The 27,103-nt window shown below is 46.6% G+C and overlaps 1 protein-coding gene across 24 annotated transcripts in view; it reads left to right on the top strand.

Annotated features, from left to right (window-relative positions):
- TPM1 (tropomyosin 1 (alpha)) overlaps positions 15,565–27,103 on the top strand; it is a 29,110-nt gene continuing 17,571 nt past the window's right edge. For 7 of the 24 annotated variants that reach the window (XM_005659526.3, XM_005659524.2, XM_021090125.1 and 4 more), the window contains exons 1-2: positions 15,580–15,897; positions 16,971–17,096. In XM_005659526.3, coding sequence (XP_005659583.1) covers positions 15,784–15,897; positions 16,971–17,096 — 240 coding nt within the window. In that variant the 5' untranslated portion in view covers positions 15,580–15,783. 24 annotated transcript variants of the gene reach the window in all.

Genomic DNA, 27,103 nt, shown 5'->3' with positions numbered 1-27,103 from the left:
CTCTCTCACACACACACACACACAATGAAGCAGTTATCAGCCCTCCAACCCATCCATATTCCCTAGGGAAGGCAGAGGAAGGCTGGCTGCCCCCTCCAGGGAGGCTCAAGGGAGAATTAACTCTCTATTCTTCGGCTAATGAGCCCTCATGTTTCAATAAGTGATTGTTAATTTGTGATCACTTTTCCATGTTTTTTTTTTTTTTTTTTGGTCTTTTTGGGGCCACATCTGCAGCATATGGAAGTTCCCAGGATAGGGGTTGAATCAGAGGTATAGCTGCTGTCCTACATCACAGCCACAGCAATGCCAGATCGGAGGCACATGTGCGACCTACCACACAGCTCACGGCAACGGCGGATCCTTAACCCATTGAACAAGGCCAGGGATCGAAACCGCAACCTCATGGATGCTAGTCAGATTGGTTGCCGCTGAGCCACCATGGAAACTCCACACCTTTCCGTGTTCTTGATTCTTTTTTTTTTTTTTCCTGTCTTTTTTTTTTCTGCACCCATGATATATGGAGGCTCCCCAGGCTAGGGTCGAATTGGAGCTGTAGCCGCCAGCCTACACCACAGCCACAGCAAGGCAGGATCTGAGCCACCTCTGCAACCCATACCACAGCTCATAGCAACGGCGGAGCTTTAATCCCCTGAGCCAGGCCAGGGATCAAACCTGTGCTCTCATGGATACCAGTCAGATTTGTTTCCACTGAGCCGTGATGGTAACCCCTCCATGTTCTTGATTTTAAAATAACCTACACCCTTAGAGCAGAAGGACCACGGAATAGAACTCACACAAGAGAAGCTCAGCGCAGCTTAGTCTGCGAGTATCAAAGGATTGTGTGAACTGCCTTGCTTCTTTCAGCTCTGTGAAATCTGGCTCAGCGCAATTCGAGGAATGAAGGTAGGACTTCAAAAACTATACTAAGCGTTTGTTTTTGTTTGCTGAAAAAAAATTGTTGCAGCTTTGGCACTGTCAAAGATTAAAAGACTTAGATGACATGGCCCCTACTCCTGAAGACATTTAGTTTCTAGTTGAAAAGTTATGCACCCATGAGAAGTCTTAATAAATAGTATAAAATAACAATGAGAGTACCAAGACGTGTTGGTACATCTCACTGGATTCCTACAGCAATCCTGAGTGGCAGGTATTATGATCTCCCATTTAATTGATGAGGAAACTGAGGCTCAGAGAAAAGATGCTGTCCTCCCATAAGCTATGCTTCTGGAGGTGGAAACCCATATGGGACCGGAGGAGGCCAGGCTCAGCTGTTACCCCCTCCCTAGCTTGCTACCTACCCTCCCCAACCTGCAAACTTCCCAACAAACACACACACATATCTGACTGTACCTTACCGGGCAACTGATTTTTGTTTTTTGTCTTTTGTCTGTTTAGGGCCGCACCCGAGGCATATGGAGGTTCCCAGGCCAGGGGTCTAATCGGAACTACAGCTGCCACCTACACCACAACCACAGCAACGTGGGATCCCAGCCACGTCTGCGACCTACACCACAGCTCATGGTAATGCCAGATCCTTAATCCACTGAGCAAGGCCAGGGATCGAACCCGCAACCTCATGGATGCTAGTCAGATTCATTTCTGCTGAGCCATGACAGCAACTCCCCAGGCACCTGATTCTGTAACAGTCTATAAAAGCTTTATTGTTCCTGTTTTTAGAAAGTTGCTGAATCTCCTCAGCACTTGTAAATAATACGGCACCCCAACTGCTGCCCCCACTCTGTCCCTAATCATAGGCACCCAGTGAAACTGAGGGAACTCTCTCAGGTGTTCCGAGGTCACAGGCTTCACTTGTGGCTTATTCACCCACCATCCTATCTGCCCCAACTTGTCAGAGAGACAATGACCATGGCCCAGGTGAGAGGCACCCTGGCTTTCCAGTCCCATCCCCCATTCTGTCCATCCACCAACCCAGACTTCAAAAGACTTCCCACTCTTTTCAGAACACTCCTCCTCCCCAGGTTTTGGCTCATATAGAGCCCTCCTGCAGTGGTCTTCCCTCAAATTATGCTTGTCTAATATGGCCCACCTACAAGAACGAGGTCTAAATATCGCCTCCTCCTTTAATCCTCCCTCAGTTTCTTCCATCTCTGTATAAGCTTACTGATCTGTAATACCACAGAATTTCACCAGGATCATCTACAGGCATTCTTTTATGCTTCTTATGATCATTATTTGTGGATTTGCCTTAGGGGATGGGAGTCAGAGTTCTGAGTCTGTCCAGCATCCACCACCAAAGACCTGTGCAAAATTGGGAAACTGAGCCATAAGCAGCTCATCTGTAAAACGGGATTTTTTTGAGGACGAAGTGAGATGTTAAAAGAGGAAAGTATTTTATAGATGATAATGGCCTTTACTTATGTTATACTTAACCACTCTGCCTCAGTTGTCATATCCATAAAAATGAGAAATAATAGAGTCTCCCTCGTGGATTTGCAGCAAGGGATTAAATGGGTTCATCTATGTACAGCAAACTTAGCACAGTTCCCCACCTCTGTCTCTGACATAAGCAGATTTGGAACTGTAGATCCAGCTTTACGCTCTTTACTTTGACCATGAGGTTATGCAGGACTTGGGGTGCTGTTACCAACATTCCTACAAATGCGTGACCTTTGGAATCTGGGCAGGAATTCCAGTGCTCTGGAATAATTATCATTCCATATTAATAATTATCATTATAAAGAGTTGGTGGTCCCTGCATCCGGGAAATTAGTTTTGGGGGCCAGGTCTGTGTTCTGATGGAACACCCCTCTTCAGGGGGAGAGGCTGCAGAGCATGTGTGTCTATAAAACAACCACTGATTCTCAGAGCCATGTGAAGGAGCCTCCATCCCAGGTAGCTGGATGCTGTTAGGGTCAGAAATACCCTTCATATGGCATTTCGGGGAGCCCTGGTCCTAGTTCTCCATGAGCCAGGTTATCTAATTGCTTCACTTCAACTTTGGTGCAGGGGATGAATAAGTCAGTTTAGGCATTGGCTCTAAGGATCTGCATCTGAGAAGAAAAAGAAATTATCAGAGCTGGAAGGGGCCAGTGTGGACCAAGGTCCTTGCCAAGAACCTCAAGCTGTGCCCTTCCCCCTTCCTCAGGAGTGCTCCCTCTTTTCAGGGATGAATCCACAGCCTTTTAGCATTATGCATGACCAAGCATGGACCAAGCTGGGCCAGTCAGATACTCTCTCCTGGAATTCTTCCCAGCAATGAGCTCACAGTGTTTGCCCAGACGGCAAGGCCGGCGGAGAGGGAGCAGAGGTGAAAATAGGCTGGAGAGACCTTTATTATCTCTCTCCTCTTAGCTGAAAAGATGCTGGCCACTGGCTTTCCTATTGCTCTTAATGACACATAACTACAAGTTATGGCAACTGCACTTTTTTAATGCGTGTGTGCGACTTTGTTCACTCAATAAACATGTGTCATGGGTCTACTGTCATCAAGCATTTGGATGGGGCAATGCAGTCTAGTTGTTAAGGAGGTGAGCTCTGATGCCTATCTGAATTGTGTTCCAGTCCTAGCCTTGTGCAGCCTAGTCTAGTGAGAGTGTGCTGCTGTCATTACTTGTGTTATGACTCAGTGTCTGGTGGGGAAAGGGATAGTACTCAAGGAGCGTTTCTGCTAGGAGAGGCATTAAGACAAGTACACAAATAGCCTGTGATTGTGAAATAGGAAACATGCAGAATATGGCAAGGAGGCTAACAGGTAATTCAGAGTTATTAAGCCCTGTCCCTTTCAAAATTGTCCCTTTGGGAGGTCTCGTATTTACATATAAAGCATTGTTGCTCATTTGAACATTTATTGATTTTTAATTATTATTATAGAAGTAAAACATGATCATTTAAAATTTTTTGAAAAGCAGAAAATGTATTTTGAAATTATTCATAATTCCATGATGACTAAGAAACCATAGTATTTTGCTGTATATTGTTTCATTTGTACTTTTTCCAAAGGTATTTTTGAGCTCCACATTTGGAGACTCTATTCCTTTAGACCCTGTAGCACATCCTTTTTTTTTTTTCCCCCTTTTTTACGACATATGGAAGTTCCCGGGCTAGGGGTCCAATCGGTCAGAGCTGCAGCCGCCGGCCTACACCACAGCTACACCACCACCAGATCTGAGTGACATCTGTTACCTATGCTGGGTCCTTAACCCACGGAGTGAGGCCAGGGATTGAACCTGCATCCTCACGGAGACCATGTTGGGTTCTCAACCTTCTGTGCCACAGGGGGAACTCCAGCACATCCTTTTGACTTTGTTTCAAGAGGCAAATTTTTATCCTTTGAAGGTAGGTTAGTGTTTTGGAACACCCTTAAGTTGCCAGGAACCTGGTGTGGCAAATATGGTAGTGATGGAACTGGAGGCATGTTGCTTTTGGTCCAAACACAAGATGGTAATGAAATTAATTTTATTAGGTGACTTGTAAAATAGCAGTAAAGACAGTTCCAGTGGGCAGCTTGAAATGTATTTGCCACAAACTACAGTTTAGAAATAAAGGATCTCATGGAAGGCCAGCATGCTGTTACTCATTTTTTAATTTCTGGTGCCCAGTGTTTTGCCTGACAAGTAATAGCTGCTTAAAAACAGCTGGGCGTCGTGAAAGAGATCAACCACTTACATTTTTAATTAATTTTTAATTGCTGTGTGGCTTTGGCTTATGTACATGCCCAAGTGGATTTTCTTTCCTCTGAAACACTTGGGCAGTGATAAGACTTCTGGAATTTTCTATGGTACACTCGAGAATATATTTTAAAACAAGACTAAAGAAAACTAAGGAATTGTTAATACTTAATACAATTCATAAAAATATTCTACTTACACAAATGAACCCTTAAAGATATGGCTACACTCCTTTTTGACCACCATGTCCGATCCTAAACACACCCCCCCAGAGGAAGTGAATTCAATTATCAGATTTATGCGCAGATTTACAAAAATGTTTGTGTTTGTGTCTATGCACATACATATATATGTATATATATCATACGAATCATACATGTCATTTTTATTAAATTATATCATGGTATGTGTGGTTCACAGCTTGCATTTTTCACTCAACTAAATGAAAACTGACCACTTTAAAGGGGATAAAACTCATTTAGATATTTAAGTTCTGGGAGTTTTTTTGTGGCACAGCAGGCTAAGGATCTGATGTTGTCACTGCTGTGGCATGGGTTCGATCCCTGGCTTGGGAACTTCCATATGCTACAGGCACTTGGCCAAAATTAAAGAAATTTTTTTAAAAGAAAAACATTTAAGTTCTGGTTCACTTCCTTTTGAAATAAGCTCTTACCTTTATGACCAGGTCTTCCACAGCCTTTGGAGGAATTTAGAATAGCCAGAGAAATCAACAGAGGCACATAAGAGTTTCCACACAGGGCCAGCCCTGGAATTTATCAGCCCATTATTGTCTGTCTGACAGTGACACCAAAGAATGCAAAGAATAGTATGGGCTGAGGTCAAACGCTAGGATTAGAGACATCCTAAAACATTCTCATTATCCTTAATGACCCATGATGCAAGTGTCCTCACAAATGCATCAGGCTTCTAAAGAAGCTATATTTATTTCCAGCTTGCCTCATCTTTAGGGGATGGTGAGTTCAGTGAGTTGAATCTGCTGTGAGAGAGACATTGATATATTCATTATCATCATCTGATCTAGAACATTAGCTGGATTTTGTCTCTCATCTTGACATATTTTGATAGATGTCAAAAGAGGATTTTGCCTCCGGGAAATATGTGTAGACATTCTCCTGTTGCTTCCATCTGGCATGAAGAATCAAGAGAAAGATCAGGGAGTTCCCGTCATGGCGCAGCGGAAACGAATAGGAACCATGAGGTTGCAGGTTCAATCCTTGGCATCGCTCAGTGGGTTAAGGATCCGTCGTTGCTGTGAGCTGTGGTGTAGGTTGCAGATGCGGCTCGGATCTGGCATGGCTATGGCTGTGGGGTAGGCTGGCAGCTGCAGCTCCAATTGGACCCCTAGCCTGGGAACCTTCATATGCTACAGGTGCAGCACTAAAAAACAAAAGACACACACACACACAAAGAAACAAAGAGAAAGATCAAAGTTGGGAGCTAAGAGTAAAATCATCAAAAGGAAATTGGCTGGTGTTGAGGGACCCAGATCCAGTGGTTTTCAACAACCTCCTCCCAAGGCAGATGTCACATTTCAGCCAGGATCTCCACAGTTTGGGAAGGAAGCAGATAAGGAACAGCGCTTGTGGTAAGGAAATGTCTCCCACAAGAAAAGCCTCCTTTGGGTGGTATTTTAGGACATTAGCTCAGGCTGCCTTGTCCTCAGTCATCTCCCTGGCATTTAAGTAGCCCCTTGTGTTACAGATCATGGCAGGTGCTGGGAAGTAAAGAAGGCCATGCTAAAAATAGCCAGCCTCTTCTGGAACTCTGCCGGCAGCTGGAGCTCCCTCCTCCAGCGCCAGGACCTCAGGAGAAGAACAGTTTCCTTTGCCTCAAGCAGAGAGGAAAGTCTAGCTCCCTCCTCCACGGACGCTCCTGAGGTGGAAATGGTCCTCTGGAGATAACACACTCAAAGAAGTATTTCTACTGAGAAATAGCAACTTCCACTGAATTGACAGAACAGGCTTTCTTAAGGAGAAGCCAGGGAACCAGTAGAAAGCACATGGAGAGAAGGGTTTTGCTAGTCAGCCAAGAAAGGGTCTTTATAAAAACAAGGAAGTCCACTATCTATTTTCAGTCCCCTAGGCCCATCTCTAGGCCTCCAAACCAAATCATCACAACTGAAAATTAAGCTGTTGGCAGTGGGTGGACATAGTCACAGGAACAAAATTTTAGAAATCCCAATTTTGAACTGACCGAACACAACATCCTTGAGCCTGGATGAGTGGGAGCCAGGCATCAGTTGGAACAGGAAGCACCGGGGTTGCCCACATCCATGGGCATTTTTGCATCAGGTTTCACAGTCTGCAAAGTAAGCGTGGAGCTCTGCTCACCACTTTGGAGGCTGCAAAGGTCACTTCCACACATGTTCCTGGTAAAGACATCAGTGGAAACTTGAGAACCAAGTGTAAAAATATGAAAATGAATAAGTGGCATCCAATACGAAAGAATGTGGGAATTTCTGGGAAGCAATGATTAAAACCATTCCAAGAGTGGCACAATGGGATCAGTGGCATCTCTGCAGTGCCAGGATGCAAGTTCAATCCCCCACCTGGCATAGTGGGTTAAGAATCCGGCGTTGTCTCAGCAGTGAAATAAGTTGAAACTGTGGCTCGGATCTGACCTCTGGCCCGGAACTCCATATGCCATGGGACAGCAAAAAAGAAAAAAAACAAAACAAAACCATTCCAAAGCTCAGTGTGGCCCCTGAAGTTGGCTCAGGTCTCTGGATTAAGAAGCCTGTAGATGCTTTCATTTCTTCCCAGGCTATGGCTTGAGGGAGTCCGAGATGCTGTCCTGACCACCTATTTTGTCTTCATGTTTCCCCAGACATACTGCCTAGATTGACGGGTGGCTCATTCCTTTGCTGACACAAAGGTTTTAAGCGAATAAGCTATAGATTTCTAATGATTACTTCAGACCCACCCTTGAAGCTGCTGGGAACAAAATGAACATACTTGCCTTTCTATCTTAGTGAAGATGTCCTTCTTATCCCATCTCGGACCATAAACACAAGAGTAAGCAAGGTTGCCTTGGCCCAACCATACTGTCTCACCAGATTCTCCCATCAGCTGAGAATGAGAATGCATTTAGGAGCCCAGGCTGCAGTCCTGAGCTGACCCATGCAGGGTGAGACACTCCCTTAGTTCCAGCCTCATTATTATCACCTTTTAACCACGTTCATATGTACAAAAGACCTCTGGTGGGCCCCTTCTGCTCTCCTCTTCACCTTATATGTATGTGTTGTTTTTAAATATGGAATCAACTATTAACATAAAAACAGGTTGGGAATGGTTCATGAAAAGAGCACCTTTCCTGGGAGCCAGGGCATCCAGGTCCTTGTTCCTGCACAGCCACCTCCCAGCTGGATGCTACTGGGTCACCGCTGCCTTGGGTTTCCTAATCCATAGGGTGGGGGACCATAGCACTCATCCTGATGCTGTCATAAGAGGTTGTGAGGAGGAGATAATGAACTTGACGGTGCCTTCTAAACTTTACATCCATAGGGAATATTCCTGTTCTTGAGACAGCTAAATTTTACCACAAGTTGGCGTGATTAAACTATACATAATTGCTTCTGTTGAAAGACAGAAAATAAGATGTAAGGCAGGAGGGAGTTCCCATTGTGGCTCAGCAGTTAAGAACCCAACTGGTATCCATTAGGATGCGTGTTCAATCCCTGGCCCTGCTTAGTGGGTTAAGGATCTGGTGGTGTGGTGTAGGTTGCAGATGCAGCTCGGGTCTGATGTTGTGGCTGTGGTGAAGGCCGGCAGCTATAGCTCCAATTCAACTCCTAGCCTGGGAACTTCCACATGCCACAGGAGCAGCCCCTCCCCCCAAAAAAATGTAAGGCAGGAAAACACCTGGCCCTTTCTTGTACTAGGAGAACCATTTTGCCTGTGCAAAACCTCCAGGTAGCAAGAGTACTCAGGTAGCAAGAGTACTCAGAATCAGGACCAACTGTGTATCAACTAAACAATGAAGGAAAGCATCCACAATGGCCTAAAGGCCTTTCTCAGAGCTCTAAACTCTCCCCTGAAGCAGGGCCTATATTCTTTGGGTTCTACATTCTCCCCCAGATATAAAACATTTATCATCACTTCTTTGAGGCCAATTCTTACTACAAAAATTTGACAAGGGGATTGCAAGAAGGGAAAAAATATTGACCAATCTCACTTATAAACAAATATGCAAAAGTTCCAATCAAAATAGTAGCAAACTGGGAATTCCCACTGTGGCTCAGTGGAAATGAACCCAACCAGTATCCATGAGGACATGAGTTTGATCCCTGGCCTTGTTCAGTGGGTTAAGGATCTGGCATTACCGTGAGCTGTGATGTAGGTTGCAGACATGGTTCAGATCCTGCATTGCTGAGGCTGTGGTGTAGACCAGCAGCTACAGCTCCTATTGGACCCCTAGCTTGGGAACCTCCATATCCTGCAGGCGTGGCCCTAAAAAAGACAAAAAAAAAAGAAAAAATGAAAAAAAGAAAGCAAACTAAATCCAGCAATATGTAAAGAGTAGGACATTGTTTTTTCTTTATTATGTATATTGTGAAAATACACATAAATGAACCTATCCTAACCATTTTTAAGTGCACAGCTCAATAACATAAGGTACATTCATATTGTAATGCAACCATCCCCACCATCCATCGCCAGAACTCTTCCCTGTATCCATTAAACAATAATTCCCCATGACCCACTCCATCCAACCCCTGGCTACTACCTTTCTACTTTCTCTCTCTCTCTTTTTAGTCTCCCCATTTTTCCCACACTGCAGACAATGGTAATTATTGTCCTAGACTATATTACTATGAGTTTGACCTTTAAAAAAATAGTCCACATATAATTAAGATCTTGCTGTATTTGTTTTTCTGTGTCTGGCTTATTTATAGTTCACATAATATCCTCCATGTTGTCACAAATGGCAGGGTTTCCTTCTTTTAAAAAAAAATTATTGAAGTATAGTTGATTTACAATGATGTGTTAGCTCACAGACATTAGAAAACAAACTTATCGGACTTCCCATTGTGGCTCAGCAGGTTAAGAACCTGGCATAGTGTTCCTGAGGATGCGGGTTTAATCCCTGGCTTCGCTCAGTGGGTTAAGGATCCCAAGTTGCTGCAAGCTGCAGTGTCGTTTGCAGATGCAGCCTGGTTCTGGAGTGGCTGTGGCTATAGTATAGGCCAGCAGCTGCAGCTCCAACTGGACCCCTAGCCTGGGAACTTCCATATGCCATAGGTGCAGTTGTAAAAAACAAAACAAAACCCAAAACTTATAGTTACCAAAGGGAAAGGAGGGGGGAGGGATATATTAGGAGTTTGTGATTAACAGACACATACCACTGCATATAAATTAGATAACCAACAAGGACCTAACTATATAGCACAGAGAAATATACTCAATATCTTATAATAACCTATAATGGAAAAGAATCTGAAAAAGAACGGATATTTAGGTATGTATGTATGTATAACTGAATCACTTTCCTCAGGTTCTTGATGGTAGTATTACAAACCCTCAAGAAAGAAGCCACTCTTGTGTATGAGGAGAACACGCTGTATCTTGTTCTATGAGGCATGACACGCTGCATTCCAAAACCCAGTGCAAGAAGCAATTGTGTCTCAGCTTAATTATAGATTCTTCACTTTCCCTTAATTGCTTGAGTCAGCGCTGTGGACTCTGGGGGAGTCATGGTACACAGGTAGAGAGGCACTGCTGTTAAACAAGGTGGAACTATCAGGTAATCAGGGTTTTGTTTTGTTTTTTAAAACAGACCCTGATGTCCATATTCAAGTGAGCGTTCCTGTTAAAGGTGCCATATTCTTAGGCTGTGTTCATATTGACTCTCTTTTCTAACCAAATATTGGGAAATATAGTCTGGTAAGTATGGGTGCTCTTACAGGGGAAAAGGGACAGTGTGTTAAATATTAAAACTCTCCTAGAAAACCTCACAGCTATAGTGGGCCCAGGCAGCATTTGGGACAATGGCAACACAGTTGGAAAAACATATTAAATGACCCCCAAAAAGAGGGATTTCCCCTGCAACATACATAGATGCTTTTTCCTGAAGGAAAAGATCCATGTCTCTTACCCACCTTCCTTGATCCTGTAAACTCTAGTTAAATGCTTTGCATGGTACAGCCACTATGGAGAACAGTTTGGAGATACCTTAGAAATCTATACATAGAACTTCCAGATGACCCCACAATCCCACTCTTGGGCATATATCCAGACAAAACTCTACTTAAAAGAGACACATGTACCCACAAGTTCATTGCAGCACTATTCACAATAGCCAGGACATGGAAACAACCCAAATGTCCATCAACAGAGGATTGGATTCGGAAGATGTGGTATATATACACAATGGAATACTACTCAGCCATAAAAAAGGATGACATCATGCCATTTGCAGCAACATGGATGGAACTAGAGAATCTCATCCTGAGTGAAATGAGCCAGAAAGACAAAGACAAATACCATATGATATCACTTATAACTGAAATCTAATATCCAGCACAAATGAACATCTCCTCAGAAAAGAAAATCATGGACTTGGAGAAGAGACTTATGGCTGCCTGATGGGAGGGAGAGGGAGTGGGAGGGATCGGGAAATTGGGCTTATCAGACACAACTTAGAATAGATTTACAAGGAGGTCCTGCTGAGTAGCATTGAGAACTTTGTCTAGATACTCATGTTGCAACAGAACAAAGGGTGGGGGAAAAAATGTAATTGTAATGTGTACATGTAAGGATAACTTGATCCCCTTGCTGTACAGTGGGAAAATAAAAAATTTTAAAAAATAAATAAATAAATAAAGGCTTTGCACACAAAAGGTGTTCAGTAAATATTTGTGGGATACCCTATCACAATACTTTCATTCATTCTTCAGAAAATAAAACACAGAGGCCCTGTTTTGAGTGGAAATAAGACTTTTGAGCCTAATTTTGTTATCTTTTCTTCCCAGATACTGTTCCTCCTATTTATACAGTTAATAGCCAAGAAACATTCAACAAACATTTATGGAGAAAAGACTGAATACCACGCGCTGGAGAAATCTCCTGAAAATTCCAAGAATATTCTTAGTGCTCACACAGAACCTCTGGACCAAGGATGTTGTACAGGCTCCCACACTACTATGATTTGGTCAGCTTTTTTATTTTCAAGGAACACAGACTACCTTAAATAATCCTGGGGAAAAAAGGGGGTGATTATAAAGACCCCTGAACTGAGATTTGGTCATCATCTCCCAGTCTTTTTCTCTCAAAGGTGCTTCTGTTTACCTTGATATGTCTACTCCATTCTCTTTTTCTATAACCAGACTTCTCTGCTTCCATATGACTTAAATGATACATGGCCCATGGTGGTACATTAGTCAGGAGAAGGTAGTTATGCTTCAGTAACAAACAACCTCAAATCTCAATGGCCTAAAATAGCAAAGGTTTATATCTCACTCATACTACATGTCCAATAAGGATTAATTGAGGAGAGAGGGAGACCTCTGCTTATCACAGCCACTTAGGTACCTAGAATGACAGAAGAGCAAGAACCTTGAGAAAGAACATGGTGTCTGCCATAAGTCCCTTCTGCTCACGGTTCTCTGGTCAAATGGTCACACCTAACTTAATTGGGTGAGAATGTGCAATCATACCAGGACTTGACTGGGGGGGTGGGGAAGCCCAAATATTTGTGACTAGCCTTAATCACCTTCATACAGGGCATCTGCAGACCAAGACTGCCACCCCTTTTTGTTTCAGTAGCCTCACCTAATGATTCCCACTTTTCCTGTTCTTTAGTTCAGACTGCAGTGAGACAGAAGCTGAGAGGCACAGTCTATCTCTGCCTGACAGGCCATACCCTAAGTTCCTAGTGAGCCTACAGATCAGTCCTTGAGTCACAATCAGGTGAGGAACAGGGATACACCCTGTATCCCACGGCTCTCCAGCCTGCCCCTCTTGATGCTATCCAGGGACCAGGAGACCTGTCCAACACAGAAGAAATTATTGTGTAAGTCATGATATTTTGCTGGTCCTAATCCTTGATGAGGAAAGGTCATGGGTAGTGCAGTCCTTCAAGCTGGGTTGGGTCTGGTTGGCTGTTAGGTTATTGATGGGGCAAAATCTCAACAGTGTGAAATGGAAATGATTGAGTCCAGGGACCAGCTGGGTTATCCTAACAGTCTAGGGATCAGTGATATGGTACCAAGGAATTTTTAAATTGTTTTTGTGTAGCTGTATTTTCACCACTGGACACCACAGTCTTTGACCTCTGAACCTAGCCCTAGGTGAGAGAGGCAGGGAAGGGAAGAGAAATGGATGGCTCCAATTTACACAATAAGACCTGAACGTCTGAACTGGGCACTCAGGCCCCTTCACCGTATGCCCCCAACTATCTTTCCAGTCCCATGTCAAAGTTGAGCCCCTACTGTCCAACCACCATCAAACATTCCCTTTTCTCCCCTTGGCTCATTCAATACTCTCCTCTTTATCCAACTGCTACCCTTCCTCTAAAATCATTTGTAAAACCATCACTTTTCAGAGAAGCTTTTCTCTGTCTGCTCTGACCTGCTCATTTCTATTTCTTCCTCCCCTGGATTTTTATCTTCCCGCTTATGCTGAATCTCTGCAGGGCATAGATTTGTCTTATATGATCCTTGAGCTTAGTGCCTTCCCAGTATATAGAAAGTGCTCACCAGTGGTGTGTTGGAATGAGTTGTCTGTAACACCAGATCATTTAAGGAAACTTTAGCCTGTTCCTCTGCTATGTTTGGCACAGTGGAGAAAAGTTAGTAATGTATGGTCTCTCCAGGAGCTTCTCTAGTTCAGTTGCCTCATTTTATAAGTGAGAAAACTGAAGCCAACAGAGGAGAAATGACTTGCCCAAGCAGCCATAATATACAGAGTACTTTGCAATGTGCTAGACAAAATGCTTTTTATTCTTTATCTCATTTTCATCCTTGTAACCACCCCAAGAGGGGAGAATTTGCATGCCTACTTTATAGTAAAGAAAACTTAGGCTTAGGAGTTCCCACTGTGGCTCAGTGGGTTAAAGACCTGACCTTGTCTCTGTGAGGATGCAGGTTTGATCTCTGGCCTCCATCAGTGGGCTAAGGATCTGGCATTGCTGCAAGCTACAGTGTAGGTCGCAGTTGCCATGGCTGTGGTGTGGGACACAGCTGTAGATCCAATGTTACCCCTGGCCCAGGAACCTCCATATGCTGCAGGTGCAGCTGTTAAGAAATAAAAGAAAAGAAAAAGAAAACTGAGGTTTAAAGAGGTTGTGACATGGCTAAGGCCACCCTGCAAGGGAGTGGCCAGGCCAGGTTTGGATCCCAGGTCTAACTCTGAGCTCCCTACTCATGCCCCACATGCTGAGCACCAAGTTGGGGAGCCAGCTACAGGCATCTGATAAGTTGTCTCTAGGCCTGGAATGTTGTCAGTGCTCCAGTGGTTGGGTTCATCTGGTGATTAAAGGGTCCTGGTGAACTTCTGTGCCATGCAGCATTTATGCATGCAGATCTAACATTCTGACCCTTAGGTCAGGGTATTTTTACCTTCTTAGGCAGTTGGGTTAATGGAAGAAACCTGATAAAATCCTGGAGAGGAACTTGATCATTCTCTGAAGGACTTACAAGTTGTTTGGCCTGCCTAATCTGCTCAGATGCCGTCCGGGGAATATTCGGTATCCATGTAGTACAGGTTGTGAATTATTCTGTGGGGACTGTTAACAAGACCCTTACCAGCTCTGCCTCAGCCAGACTCAAGCAGGGCTTTGGGGCAGCCTCTTTTCTTCCCCTCCCACCGAAGCTCTAAAAAGAGCAGGCTTTTTCCCAGTGGGGGCTGGGAGGAGTAAGAGGTGTAGGGGAAATGCTTCTGCCTCCAAGCAGAGCTTACTACACAGAGCTGGGCCTGTTCCCTCCAAGTTACAGCTGTAGATATGATGACTTGGCTGGGATAACATTTATCCCATGTTTTGGCAACCTACTACCTCAGTGCTTAACATGGAAAGAGGCCAATTCCCTCAAATCGGTGCAAGAAAAAGGAGAAAAAGTTAGATCTGGAGGCACCTTGGGGCTCATCTACCCCCTGGATTGAAAGATGAGGAAACTGCAGCCTGGCGACTAAGTCACTTATCAAGGTCACAGAGCTGCTGCTGATTAAGACCAAAGACCAAGTTCCCTGCTTCTAAACTCAGTGGCCTCTCCCTTTAAACTCACATCCACCCACCTACACACCAACAAATACACCCCACCCTTTGCAAAAGTAGCCCACTCAGGCACACACAGAGATGAGTCAATGGGTCCTATGTCCCTAAAGTATACGACTGTCTCTCCCCTTTGGGACAGGGCACTGCATAAGACAAATTCTTAGACATTCTGACCCAGCAGAGAAAGTCTTTAGAGCAGCCCCCAGGCCTTCCTCTCAACTCTTCCTTTCTCTACTCCTGTTGAACTTCCAAAACGTGAAAGCCCTGGCTCACACCAAGTAGGGTGAGAGCTGCCAGGAGAACCCTTGGGGAACAGTGCCCAGAGCGAGCTTAGGGGCCGGGGACCCCGGGGCCTGATGCTTAACGCGCCGGGGCAGAGGTGAGGGAGAAGCGCATCCACTGTCTGCAACCCCCCTCCGGCCTTCTGCCACTCCAGACTCTAGGCTAGGGACCTTAAAGGCGGGACTTGGGCTCTGGGAGGAGGGGGCACGAAGGGCAGAAGGCAGAGGTTAGCGCCTCCGCCCCGGCTCGGCCCCTGCGAGGCCCCGGTGCCCAGTCCCTGGCGCGCAGGTTTGGAAAGCGGGAGGCCTCGCCCGACAGCCGCCTAGGCTGCTCGGGTCCCCATATATAGTCATATCCACCGTCAACTGGGAGGCCGGCAGGCGGCAGCGAATGGGCGTGCGGCCCCCGCGGGAGCAGCGGGGAGGGCGCAGGGGGGCGGAGGGAGGAGAGGGGGAAAGGGGGCAGGAGAAAAAAGCTTTTCCAAAAAAGTATTGGCTGTCTTGAGGAATGCGGTCGCCCCCTTGGGAAAGTACATATCTGGGAGCAGCAGGCAGCTCAGCACTCGCACTCCAGCTCGGCCGCTCCACCGCGCGCTCGCCTCCCCGCTTCTGCCGCAGCCCCAGGGCCCCTTACCGCCGCCACCATGGACGCCATCAAGAAGAAGATGCAAATGCTCAAGCTCGACAAGGAGAACGCCTTGGATCGAGCGGAGCAGGCGGAGGCCGATAAGAAGGCGGCAGAGGACAGGAGCAAGCAGGTCTGCGCCTCCCCAGCCTAGCGCCCGCCGGGGGCTGGGAGCCCCCGGACCTGAGCCTGGCACCCCTTCGCGGTCCCTCAACCTGAGGACTCCGGGAGCCGCCCCCAGCCCTGGGCTTCTGAGAAGGGGGAGGGGAAGAGCGAGACTCGGGCGTATTCTAACTTTTTCTCGTCTGGGGACGCTTATTTCCCTACTCTGGTTCCCAGAGCCCGCGAAGTCCATTCAGGTCCTAGAGGCACTTGATTCTAAGGATCTGAAATCAGTTTGGGATCGGCGTAGGGATGCGTTTGAAGGGAATCAAGTCCAGAAAGTATTACAAGTTCTTCTGGATTTTTCACTGGAGAGAATAAAACTTTTATGTGGAATAGAGACGGGGCCGGGGGCGGGGGCAGAGGGACGGGACAGTCCTGGAGTTTTTTCCTAAAAGCAAAGATGGGACAGAATAAACAATAGGCCCGAAGTCTAAGGAGACGGGAGCGTTTTTCTGCACCCCCAAGTTGGACTTGAGTCCACTGAAACCTTGGCAGGAGTCTTGTCCCGGAGAAGGTGGGGGTGCTGAATGGGCTAGGGGCTAGACGAAGTTATCCAAAGGCCTTTGAGCCCCACTTCGGCGGTGCCCCAAACCCAGAGGACCCCAGCCAACCCGGTGCCCCGTGTGTTGTGTGTGTGTGTGTGTCTAACACCCGGTCCGTGCCGGCCGCCCGCGCCCGCCCGCCGCCGCCACCCCGCGCCCCCCCCCTCCCCGCCCCCAGCTCGAGGAGGACATAGCGGCCAAGGAGAAGCTGCTGCGGGCGTCGGAGGACGAGCGGGACCGGGTGCTGGAGGAGCTGCACAAGGCAGAGGACAGCCTCCTGGCCGCCGATGAGGCCGCCGCCAAGGTACCCAGGGCGCGCGGCGCGGCTCACGAATGGCTAACTCTGTCTCTCTCTCTCTCTCTCCCTCCCTGTCTTTCCCTTTCTCTCTCCCGCTGTCCCTGTCCTTCTGGCTCTGTGCACCCATATCCCATCACTGCGGGATCACGCTGCCTGCTGCACCCCCCCCTCCCGCCCCCGTCCCCCACGGCCAACTCTCAGCTGGAAGATGAGCTGGTGTCGCTGCAAAAGAAGCTCAAGGCCACCGAAGATGAACTGGACAAATATTCCGAGGCTCTCAAAGATGCCCAGGAGAAGCTGGAGCTGGCGGAGAAAAAGGCCACCGATGTAAGTGCACACACATACTGCCTCCCTCACCTCCTGCCGTTGTGGCCGATCTGGGGTCACCATAGGGGCTAAAGAGCAATGGAGGAGGGTCACCTTCTCTTGTCACCTCCTCCTGCTGGACACCTGCACACAGCCTGCCATGGCCGAGAGCACTGGATGCTGCCTTCGACTGCTACTGCACACATTCATTTTTATTTCTTCCATTCCTCTCTCTTTTTCTCCTTCTTTCCCCCACCCGAGGGGGTGGAGGGGGGGTGGGTGAGAAACTGGGAGAATAGAGCAACTGAAATTGGACTCTGGAGGTGAACTCTGCCTCCTTGGTGACAGAAAACCTCTGAGGTGTCATCGCCAAGGTTTGTACAAACAGAATGCCTAGCTTTCTTCACTTTCTTCCTTTTTGCCATTTCTGGTGGGTGGGAAGGCCTGGTTTTCAGCAGTGGGTCTAGTCAGGGTACAGAGGGCCTGGCCTCTAATTTGAAAAAAATGGCACCATGCTACTTGTACTTAGTAGGCTGAGCTTGATGGTGGACCATAGAGACACTTGAGGCCTCCTTTCCCACCAGGAAAGCCTTAATCCAGTCCTTAAGATCTGCCTGGCAAGATGATACTTGCTTGGGTCTGCAATCTGAGGGCACTAGATCCAGAAAATAAGCTGGGAGTTATATATAGCTCAGTGCTTTATATGGTATAGTGAGCTAGCTGACCCCTGACTCTCCGGCTCACCCCACCCCCACCTAACAGCCTCTGACAACTACCACATAGTTTCAAGGGTGATGCACACATGGCAGAAGCTCTACCAGTGTTGTCCAGTGCCCTCTGGAATCTTTTTAGCTGAAGTGCTTGCCTCTCCTGCTGCATAAGTTGGGACAAGCATTAGATTTCCAAAGGACTGACTTCTTTTCACACTGTTGGATTCCATTCTTGAAGCTAATTAAGCCTAGAGGCCCAATTAGCAAAGAATTCCTTGGGAAGCTGGTAACAATTCCAAGAATGTATGAACACCAGGGAAAGCTATGCCCAGAAAGTTGAACCACCAAGCGCAAGGGGCAGAACTTTTTGTATGAGAGTAAAATGCAAATTGCTGGAGGGTCTGGGTCTTGAAATCAGTAAAGGCTTTCAGTGACATGAAATGTCATCTCTAAGTGTGCTTGGAGAGATCCATACACAGGACATTAAGAAGCTAACAAAAAGAAAGTTTCAGTGAAAAGCAAGTTTCCTGTAAAGGGTATTCAGGGAGCACTGATTTAGCTGAAACATTTAAGTTACAAACTACCTGGCTTTAGAAAAAGAGCCAAAAAACGCACATAACTCTGTGCTTGTTTTGTATATAATGTAGATCAGATGTCTGCTCCGTATATGGTTTAAATGGAGGCTGTCTGTCTCCCCCAAAATTCTCCAGCAGGACGTTTATTTAGCTTTTTCAAAAGAGCCGCTGATAGATCAGGGAGAGATATTCCTTATAAGGAAAAGAATGCAGAGAATTTGAAAATAGCCCAGTAAGACTTAAAGCAAGAAAAGGAGAAAAAAGCTACTATAATTCTTAAGGGGGGGAAATCATAATTACTGTAACTATGTGTTGCTCTCATGTCTTTATTATGAAGTATTATTTAAGGGAGCATTGGAATGAGGTGAGGGAGAAGGAGCAAAGAGGATATTTAAAGCCAGCTTGGGGGGGGGGGAGCTGGAAGGGCGGAGCCAGGAGGAAAGGGTAGTTTTTGAAGTCATGCTCTTTTCCCCAGTGGAAAACTGTCCTTAATATGGTACACTTTTTTTTTTTTTTTTTTAGTACATTGATCATCTGCCCCTTTAAGATATTTTAGGTTGTTTGGAACCTGTAGGGATGTGGAAGAAGTTTGTGAAAATGCTATATTTAGAGTGATTCCTAACTAGTAAAAATAGTCAAGACTTAAGGAGGAAGAGACAGATGTCACTAGAGAAAGAAGGAGGTAGGAGAGAGGTCAGCTTCCTGAGGTAGAATCATATTACCTTTGGGATTAGGACAGTGCACTGTCATTGCTCACCAGTGTGAACCATTATCACATTTTTCTATTAATTTACCAACATGCTTTACAAATCCTGTCCCAGAAATGGGTTCTTCCTAGCTTAAAAGGTTGTAATTCACAAGGTCGAATCTCTGATGGTTTTCTTTTTCATTTTTTACTGTCACTCCACCTAAGTAAGGCTGAAGGGGCTCAAAGGCTCCATTTTCTCTCTGGCTCCAACCCCTTCCCCAATAACTGGTGTATCAGACATCTGCAGTAGGTGAGTCTTTATTCCCCATAGGCTTCTGCCTCCTAAACCAGTGATTTTCAACCTTATCTAATCACCTAGGATGGTTTAAAAACTTAAAATCCATGGTGTACCCCAGGCCAATGAAAATCTCCACAAGTGGAACCCAGGCATTAGTAGTTTTTAAAAACCCAGATGATTCAAATGTGCAGCCAAGGCTGAGAGTTATCCTAAACTCTTGTGTAATGACATCAGCATGAAAATGAACTCACCTGAAACTCACTTTCCCAGCTGTTTGAAAAGCAGGACATTAAGTCACTAGTTGTCTGCTCAGAGCATTTGTGCTCCTCCAGCAGCTTCTGTGGCTCTTCCTAGAGGCTCCCAGAGGCTGGTGTCCCACACTCTTAGGGAAGGAGTTGACTGAAGGAACTGTGTGGAAACAAAGCAAGAGGCTCCACCTACAGGATGTGAGGGCCCATGCTGGGTTTGTGAGAGTCAGCAGAGGCTATAAGTCTGCAGCAAATGAATCAGAAAAGCAAAGGAGCTAAGTTGTTAGAGCTTTGGGTGGGGGGGATGTCAAGTGTGTTCTGTTTTTCTTCGTTATTCCCACACTGAGGCACAGAGGAACTGACCTGAAGGGCTTTCTGTGGGAAAAGGTGAGGAAAGAAAGCCATGAGACTTGGAAGACATTTAAAAACATAGCCCAAGGGGAGAATTGGCAAAGACTGGTTCCCAGAGATTGTGTCCACTTTGGTTTTCATCCAGCTGTAGCCAGAGGCTCTCATAGGGTTCTATAGCCTTCCTTGGGGTGCCTTTTAAAGGCATCTCTGTCCAACCCAAAATTGGTCAGATTCCAGAAGATTTCAGAGGGTGATCTAAAACCAGAGAAGACTGTAACTAGAAGGGACCCTTGAGATAGGTGATTGCTTTTATGGAGAGGAAAGTCAATCCCAGATAAGCTGAGGGCCTGAGATCCCACAGCTGGTTATGGGCCCCAGCCTGACTCTTAAGACAGCGTCTGTGTCTTTATTAACTAAAGCTATCATTTGAGTTATGTATAAGGTATTCTGCTGAGCACTTTCTCTTATTTCATAAGCCTCACAGCAGCCCTGAGAAATATACTACTGTTAACCCCGCTTTTACAAATGAAGTCATTTTCCCAAAGTCACACAGCCAAATTCTAACATAGGAAGACTGCATTTGAAATAGGAGGTTTAATCTCTATACAGTGTGTTGGTGGTTTTCACTTCATGAGTTTGGAGGAAGAGGAGAGCTGTTATGGTGAGGACTTTGTGTTCTGAGGGGGGGGGGTCTCTGCATCGAAAAACAGTCCTTTTGGGGGCACATCCAGGCCCTAAACCCCTCGCTCGGCTTCCCTCCTTGCTGGGCATGGGAATCCGGCAATTCCGAGCGCAGCGCTGTAGCCGCCAGTAGGCGGCACCATCGCCCTTCGCCCAGGCTCCCCAGGCGCCGCCAAGGAGAGGCGCTAGGCGTCGAAGTAAAATTCCGGGTGCGGGGGCCGCCCTCCCGCCCACCAGGTGCCCCCGCAGCGCCGGCACCAAGCCTGTCAGCCCCGCGGCCGCGAGCATGCGCAGTGCCTCCGGCTGTTGGCAAATTCCAGGGGTCCTTGGCGCGCGACCCACCCCACCCGCTGGACCCGCCCCCGGCGCCCGCGCACCCGCCTGCGGTCAGCCTGCACCGCCCAAACGGGCCGCGACTTCCGGGCTGTGCCTGGGCCGCAGGGGGCGCCGCGGCCTGGGCGGGGCGGCCAGGCGGTCGGAGTGCTGCAGCAGCAGCGGCGGCAGGAGCGCAGTAGCCGGCCTCTCCTCGCGCAGCCTGCCCGCCAGCCGACCCGCCGCCGCCTGGCGCGATGGCGGGGAGCAGCTCGTTGGAGGCGGTGCGGAGAAAGATCCGGAGCCTGCAGGAGCAGGCGGACGCCGCGGAGGAGCGCGCGGGCACCCTGCAGCGCGAGCTGGACTACGAGAGGAAGCTGAGGGAGACCGTAAGGGACCCACCTATCACCCACCGCCAACTCCCGGAGGCGCCTCCTCCCCGGGCGGTTCCACTGCGCCCCGCAGGGCGCCGGGAGCCCACCTTCCCCCTCACCCCTTCCCCCCGCCTTGGGGCGCACCTGGCGCACCTGGGCCTTCATGCGTCGAGCGCTGGAGGGGGGCCCTGCCGGTTTTCTTCAGCCCTCTGTTTTCACCCTCTGGTCTGAAGTCAAAGAACGGGGAGGGGGAGGCAGCAGTGGTGTTAAGAAGATTCTGGAAGCACTTTCCCAGAAGGGGCTCTATGGGTATTTGTGTTCCGCTCGGCATCTCGGTTTCCTGGGGATGTGCACTTTGCGCTGCTGGCATTATTCCCTCGATGGGTGGGAACAGAAGAAGGCCCTCCTTTTGGAAATCCGCTCCTTTGGGAAGGCGCTGACAGGTCAGGTGTGATGCACTCCGACTTTGGGGCCGGGGATGCTGAACTCCCCCATCCTTGTTCACCCATGGTTTCTGGGAAACCTGTTTCTCTGGGGTGGTTGAGAGTGTGACAGCGCGCCTCCTTAGTATACAGCCCTTTGCCTTTCTCTTTCTTAACTATCCCTCCTTCCATGTTCTCTTATACAGATAGATATTCCTTTGTTACCGAGTCTTGAAACAAGTTTGCTAAGCAGCAATGATTATTGGGTGTTTTCTTTTGCCGGCTCCCCCCCTCCCCCCGCCCCCGTTCAGTATAATACCTGGCTTGCTTCCTTGCTTTCTCCTAAGGCAAATGTATCCAGCAAACAGGAACAGGGTTTCAGAGGTTGTTTAGACATTCGCTGTTTGTTGATTTTTGACCGTGTGTGTGTGTGTGTGTGTGTGTGTGTGTGTTTTAAATCAGGAGACTCAAAAACACCTTGGGAATTTTATGACAGTCCATCATATGGGGTCCTGCTGTGCTTAATAGAGGCCTGTTCTGAGTTAAGTGAATTATATTGATTAAGTCTATGTAATGGCATTATGGCTTGTTGCAGAAACTACAGGACCTGTTTTGCATAAAATACCTAGACGCAAAGGGGTCCTCTTAAGAGGAAGGCCTAGCTAGATGAAGTTTCAGATAAAAATAGACAGGAACCAGAAAATCAATAGGCAAAAGATCATTTTCTGTAGAGAACAAGATGGCAAAGTTCCCATGGATGTCTGAATTTGGCCGGGTGATGAATGAATTCCGACTCCCTCTCTGACTGGCTCGAAGCTGTCCTTGAACCATTAGAACCAATAGAAAATGATGGGTGAGAACTGGAACTCTGGACCCAGGCTGCCAGGATTTGAATCATTTAACTTCTCAGTCCCCTGACTGTAAAATGTGGCTTATGATAGTACCTGCCTGTTGTGCTGATGAAAAGAGTTTGTGTAAAGAAGTTGCAATGGTGCTGAGTACACTGGAGTAAGTGATCTGTGTATTAGAACCGCACCGAACTTGGCATTGCCCATTACTCCTTTGCTTTCAATTCACCGGCTAGCAGAGGATCTAACGGGCTCCTCATGTCACTGCATCTTAAAATACTCCGTTAAGATGCTTCTCATCAATTTTTTATCTTTTTGCAACTTGAGCAGAGAGAGGACACAGGCAAGCTAGAAGGGGTGTTTGGTGGGTTGAAGTGGTGTTAGTGGTGGAAGTCAGTAGAACTCCCCTCCTACTAAGAGTGAAATATGTGGTTCTGTGCAGGAGAGCCTCTCCTTTGCTTTTGGCCTAGGGATTGATGTTAAACACAGATGATAAATTGTTTGCAGGGTACGGTATTACTGTTATACTCACCTTCTCTTTAGGGCTTAGTTTTTCAACAATACTCTTCCTGGGCCAGTTGGCTAAAGATGATGATTTCATTCTTTTCAAGCTTTATGTTAAAAATGGTTTAGGGAGTTCCCATCGTGGCACAGTGGAAACGAATCCCACTAGGAACCATGAGGTTGTGGGTTCAATCCCTGGCCTCGCTCACTGGGTTAAGGATCTGGCATTGCTGTGAGCTGTGGTGTAGGTTGCAGACGTGGCTCGGATCTGGTGTTGCTGTGGCTGTGGTGTAGGCCAGCAGCTATAGCTCGGATTAGACCCCTAGCCTGGGAACCTCCATATGCCGCCAGTGTGGCCCTAAAAAGACAAAACAAAACACATCAAAAATGGTTTAAATAGCTTCAGTTTTTAAAAGTTACTTTTAAAGATAGTCTGTCTAGATGATTGGATGGATACAACTTTTGATAACAGTAGCTTGAGGACTGGGTCAGATCCTGGAAAAAGAGAATTTCAGATTGAGGGTTGTTCCTAACTTCTGAAACTGCAACTTAAAGCTAATTTAAGGTGATTTCTTGGTAGTTGTCAGACATAGATGTGAGTTAAGCTAGCAGTCACAGTTTTTCTTGGCAGCAGAGATAAAAGTTTGGTGACAAACTCATGAGCCACTGCAAAAGGTATTTGGTGGGTTGGCCCTGAACGCAGATTTCTAAGGTTCAGACAGGTTATAGTTAATTGGCCCTGTTACACTAGCACTTACCTTGGAAAAAGCAGCTATCTTTTTTTTTTTTTTTTTTTCCCCTTACTGGATTGTTTTTCCAAGGTGTGTGGGCCCTTCACAATGTTGGAATGAGGCTACTTTGCCTGATGGTTGACTCCACGTCTTGTGACCCACTAGGGTTTTGTTTGTCTTTCGTCCTTATCAAAGGAAAATAGGGAGCAAGAAGCTGCTAGTCCTCCTTCCTCCTTTCTGGATGGTATCCAGCAAACATGGGACTGTAGGTTCTTAGCTGGTAACTTTATTAAATCATGGAGAAAACTGATTTACAAAACTCCCAGCCTTTTCCCTCTTTAGAGTTGGTAAATATTTCTGACACCAGGAATCTAAGAATGCATTTTGTGCTCACATTGCCACCTCTGAGGTGGCAGTAACTGGAGTGTGTACTCTAGCTTTCCGCTTTCATGTATAGACAAGGTGAAGGCACTGCAGGGCCCTGTTCACAAACCTTCTCACTCCTTATGCAAATACGCCTCATGAATTATAGGCTTTGGTGTGGATAGAAGACATTGTTTTTAATCTCCTATTCATGCCCCTTAATGTCATCTATGTTTTTCCCCTTTCCCTCCTGTATGAGGGCAGACATTTACCTTGGCTGTAGGTCTTGGTCTTACCCAGTAAATTGGGTGAAACCTTCTCTGTACAGCTACAGTTTGCTGAAATATCATCTCATGCTGCTCTCCATGCAGGACTTTGAAAATATAGTCCAGTGGGTTTATTTTTAGGATATACTGTAATTCTCCTACAGTTATTTCTTCTTAGTAGTTTTAGCAGGAATACATTTTTTTAGGTAAAAATCATTGCTGTCTTAAATTGTCCTTAGTTATGTTGCTTATAGTATCTGGATTTCATGAAAATCTAGGCCTTGTAAACGTTTTCTTTCAGATCTGATTTGGAGTACTATTCTGCTGTATTGTGTGGGCATGCCCTTGATTTCTGTGTACTCTCTTGTTGAGATGGGTGGGAATGGTGTACACCTGCTTTTGTTTTCTGTATAGGTGCTGATACCTTGGGGTGGGGGACATACAGCACTCAGGGACTTCACAAGTGCACAGTGCCTGGTGGTTAACAGCAGGTCTGCAGGAAGACAGTTGGTAGCCTTTACCAATAGAACAGTCTCTTTTCTGAGTAGCTCATTACTTGTTGGGACACAATAGCACTTTTGAAATAAAAGAAACTAGCATCCCAAACTGAAAGACTTCGCCAAGCAGTGTCAATACATGGGCTATTGTTAGAACAAACCCAGTACTAAGGGTGATTTCCATGCCTGGAAATAATTTGCGTCTGGGGTCTTGACCCTTCCCAAACGCCTTGTTATTTATATCTGCTTTTTAAATACCAGATGGTCACGTGGTTGTGGGATTTGGCCTGGCACAGCCAACAGCCAGTGACGTCTTCTGTAGACTTCCCAGGTGCTGTGAAGAAAGGAGCCTCAGTTGATACCTAAATAACCCTCTGAACTCAGAGAATACATACTGGAAATAGAAGCTAAGGAAAGTGAGAGATATGGGCTTTTTGAACACAGAGCATAATTTTTTTTAAGTGAAAATAAGTGTGCTTTTAACTGATTTACGGAATTAAATGTATTCCTTTTTTTTTTTTTTTTTTTTTTTTTTTTTTAGGGCCATACCCTGGTGGCATATGGAGGCTCCCAGGCCAGGGGTCTAATTGAAGCTGCAGCCACCAGCCTTCACCACAGAAATGCCAGATCTGAGCCAAATCTGCGACCTACACCACAGCTCATAGCAACGCTGGATCCTTAACTCACTGAGTGAGGCCACGGATCAAACCGGCAACCTCATGGTTCCTAGTCAGATTCATTTTTGCTGCACCATCGCGGGAACTCCAGAATTAAATGTATTTTGAATTCTAGGGCACCAAACCAAATTGCCATCAGACCAGTACCATAAACCCTGAGAAGCCAGTGAGAGTCCAGGTTTTTCCCAAGAGAAGCTTACATAATGATGGACCCCAGAGACTGCTCTCAAAGGTGCTGCTGTAACCTGCAAGCACCTTTGTTCATCCTGCTCTGACACCTCCAAGGCAGCAGATGGCTTCTGGTGTTGCGAGCAAATGCTTGGTGTCCTTGTGTGTGCCATTACCCCTGGGGTTACTTGATGATGTTTTCAATTTTATGCCATGCCATAAAGGACTGAGAATTTGTTTGGTGGATGATACTCAAACAGTAACCAGTCTCCTAGTCCTGGTTAGGGTCTGTTGCTCAAAGCCTTTCTTTTGGGTAGGGGGCTGGGGTTGGAAGTGTGGGTGGTTGCAGAGAACCTGCCACTCCATCTGACGCAGAAGGCGGAAAGGCTCCATAGGTGAGAACCACCAATTCCAGGGTTTCCTCTCAGGTTCCAGAGGCCTTGAGAAGTGAGGGGAGCCAGGGGACTCAGATGTTAGCCCTGTCTCCCGTTGAAGACTATGTGACCCTTTGCATTGGAGATCCCTCCCTCTTCCTATTTTCTCTTCAACAAAGAGCCAACTTCTTTGAGCGGTGGGTAGGTTTCAAGGGTGGAACCAGCTGCTGCCTTATAGGGCAGATTCCTGCTCCTCTCTCTGACCTCTTGAATTAGAATCTCTAGGGATGGGGCCTGGAAATGTGCCTTTTTAATGTGTATCTCCTGGTAAATTCTGATGCCCAGCTAGCTGTGGTAACTGCTGGGCATTGGCTTGGGATTCTTCCATCTAAACAGCTGTGACCCCCACCATCCACCAGTCTGTTCTCTGTTGCTCCAATCCTGGCTCCTAGAACAGGACTCCACTCCCCATGGTTGTTTGGGTGGCCTGTGTGAGGCCTGTTGACTGGTATTCCTCTAGGACACAACCCCTAATGTAGTTTCTACACAGTGCTCCTGGGGAGAAATGGACACATATACAAAACAGTATCCAAAACTAAAGGAAAGAACAGTGAGAGTGGAGGCATTAAGAGGGAAGAGGGCAGATTCAGATTGATGAGGGGACCTCTTGTGTAGGGGGATCTTTTGTGCAGAGGTAGGAACGAACACAGGATGCTATCTCCTTACTCTCTGACACCCCAGGTCTATGGAAGTCAGGGACCTAGACTGGCCTGTCACCTGGAAGTTTCCTTCTCTGGAGCATGAACAGTCTCCTTTCTATGTGTACAAAATCCTCAAGGTTGAAGCCCAGATCAGAAAACAGAGCAGGAAATTTAAAATGTAGTGGCTACAAAACTTGTTTTGAAAATCTTGCTAACATTTCTCTAGCCACAGCATCTGTA

Source organism: Sus scrofa, chromosome 1 (assembly GCF_000003025.6).
Source record: "Sus scrofa isolate TJ Tabasco breed Duroc chromosome 1, Sscrofa11.1, whole genome shotgun sequence".
NCBI lineage: Eukaryota > Metazoa > Chordata > Mammalia > Artiodactyla > Suidae > Sus > Sus scrofa.
The sequence above is the reverse complement of the archived record's forward strand: the minus strand, read 5'-3'. Positions and strand labels throughout refer to the sequence as shown.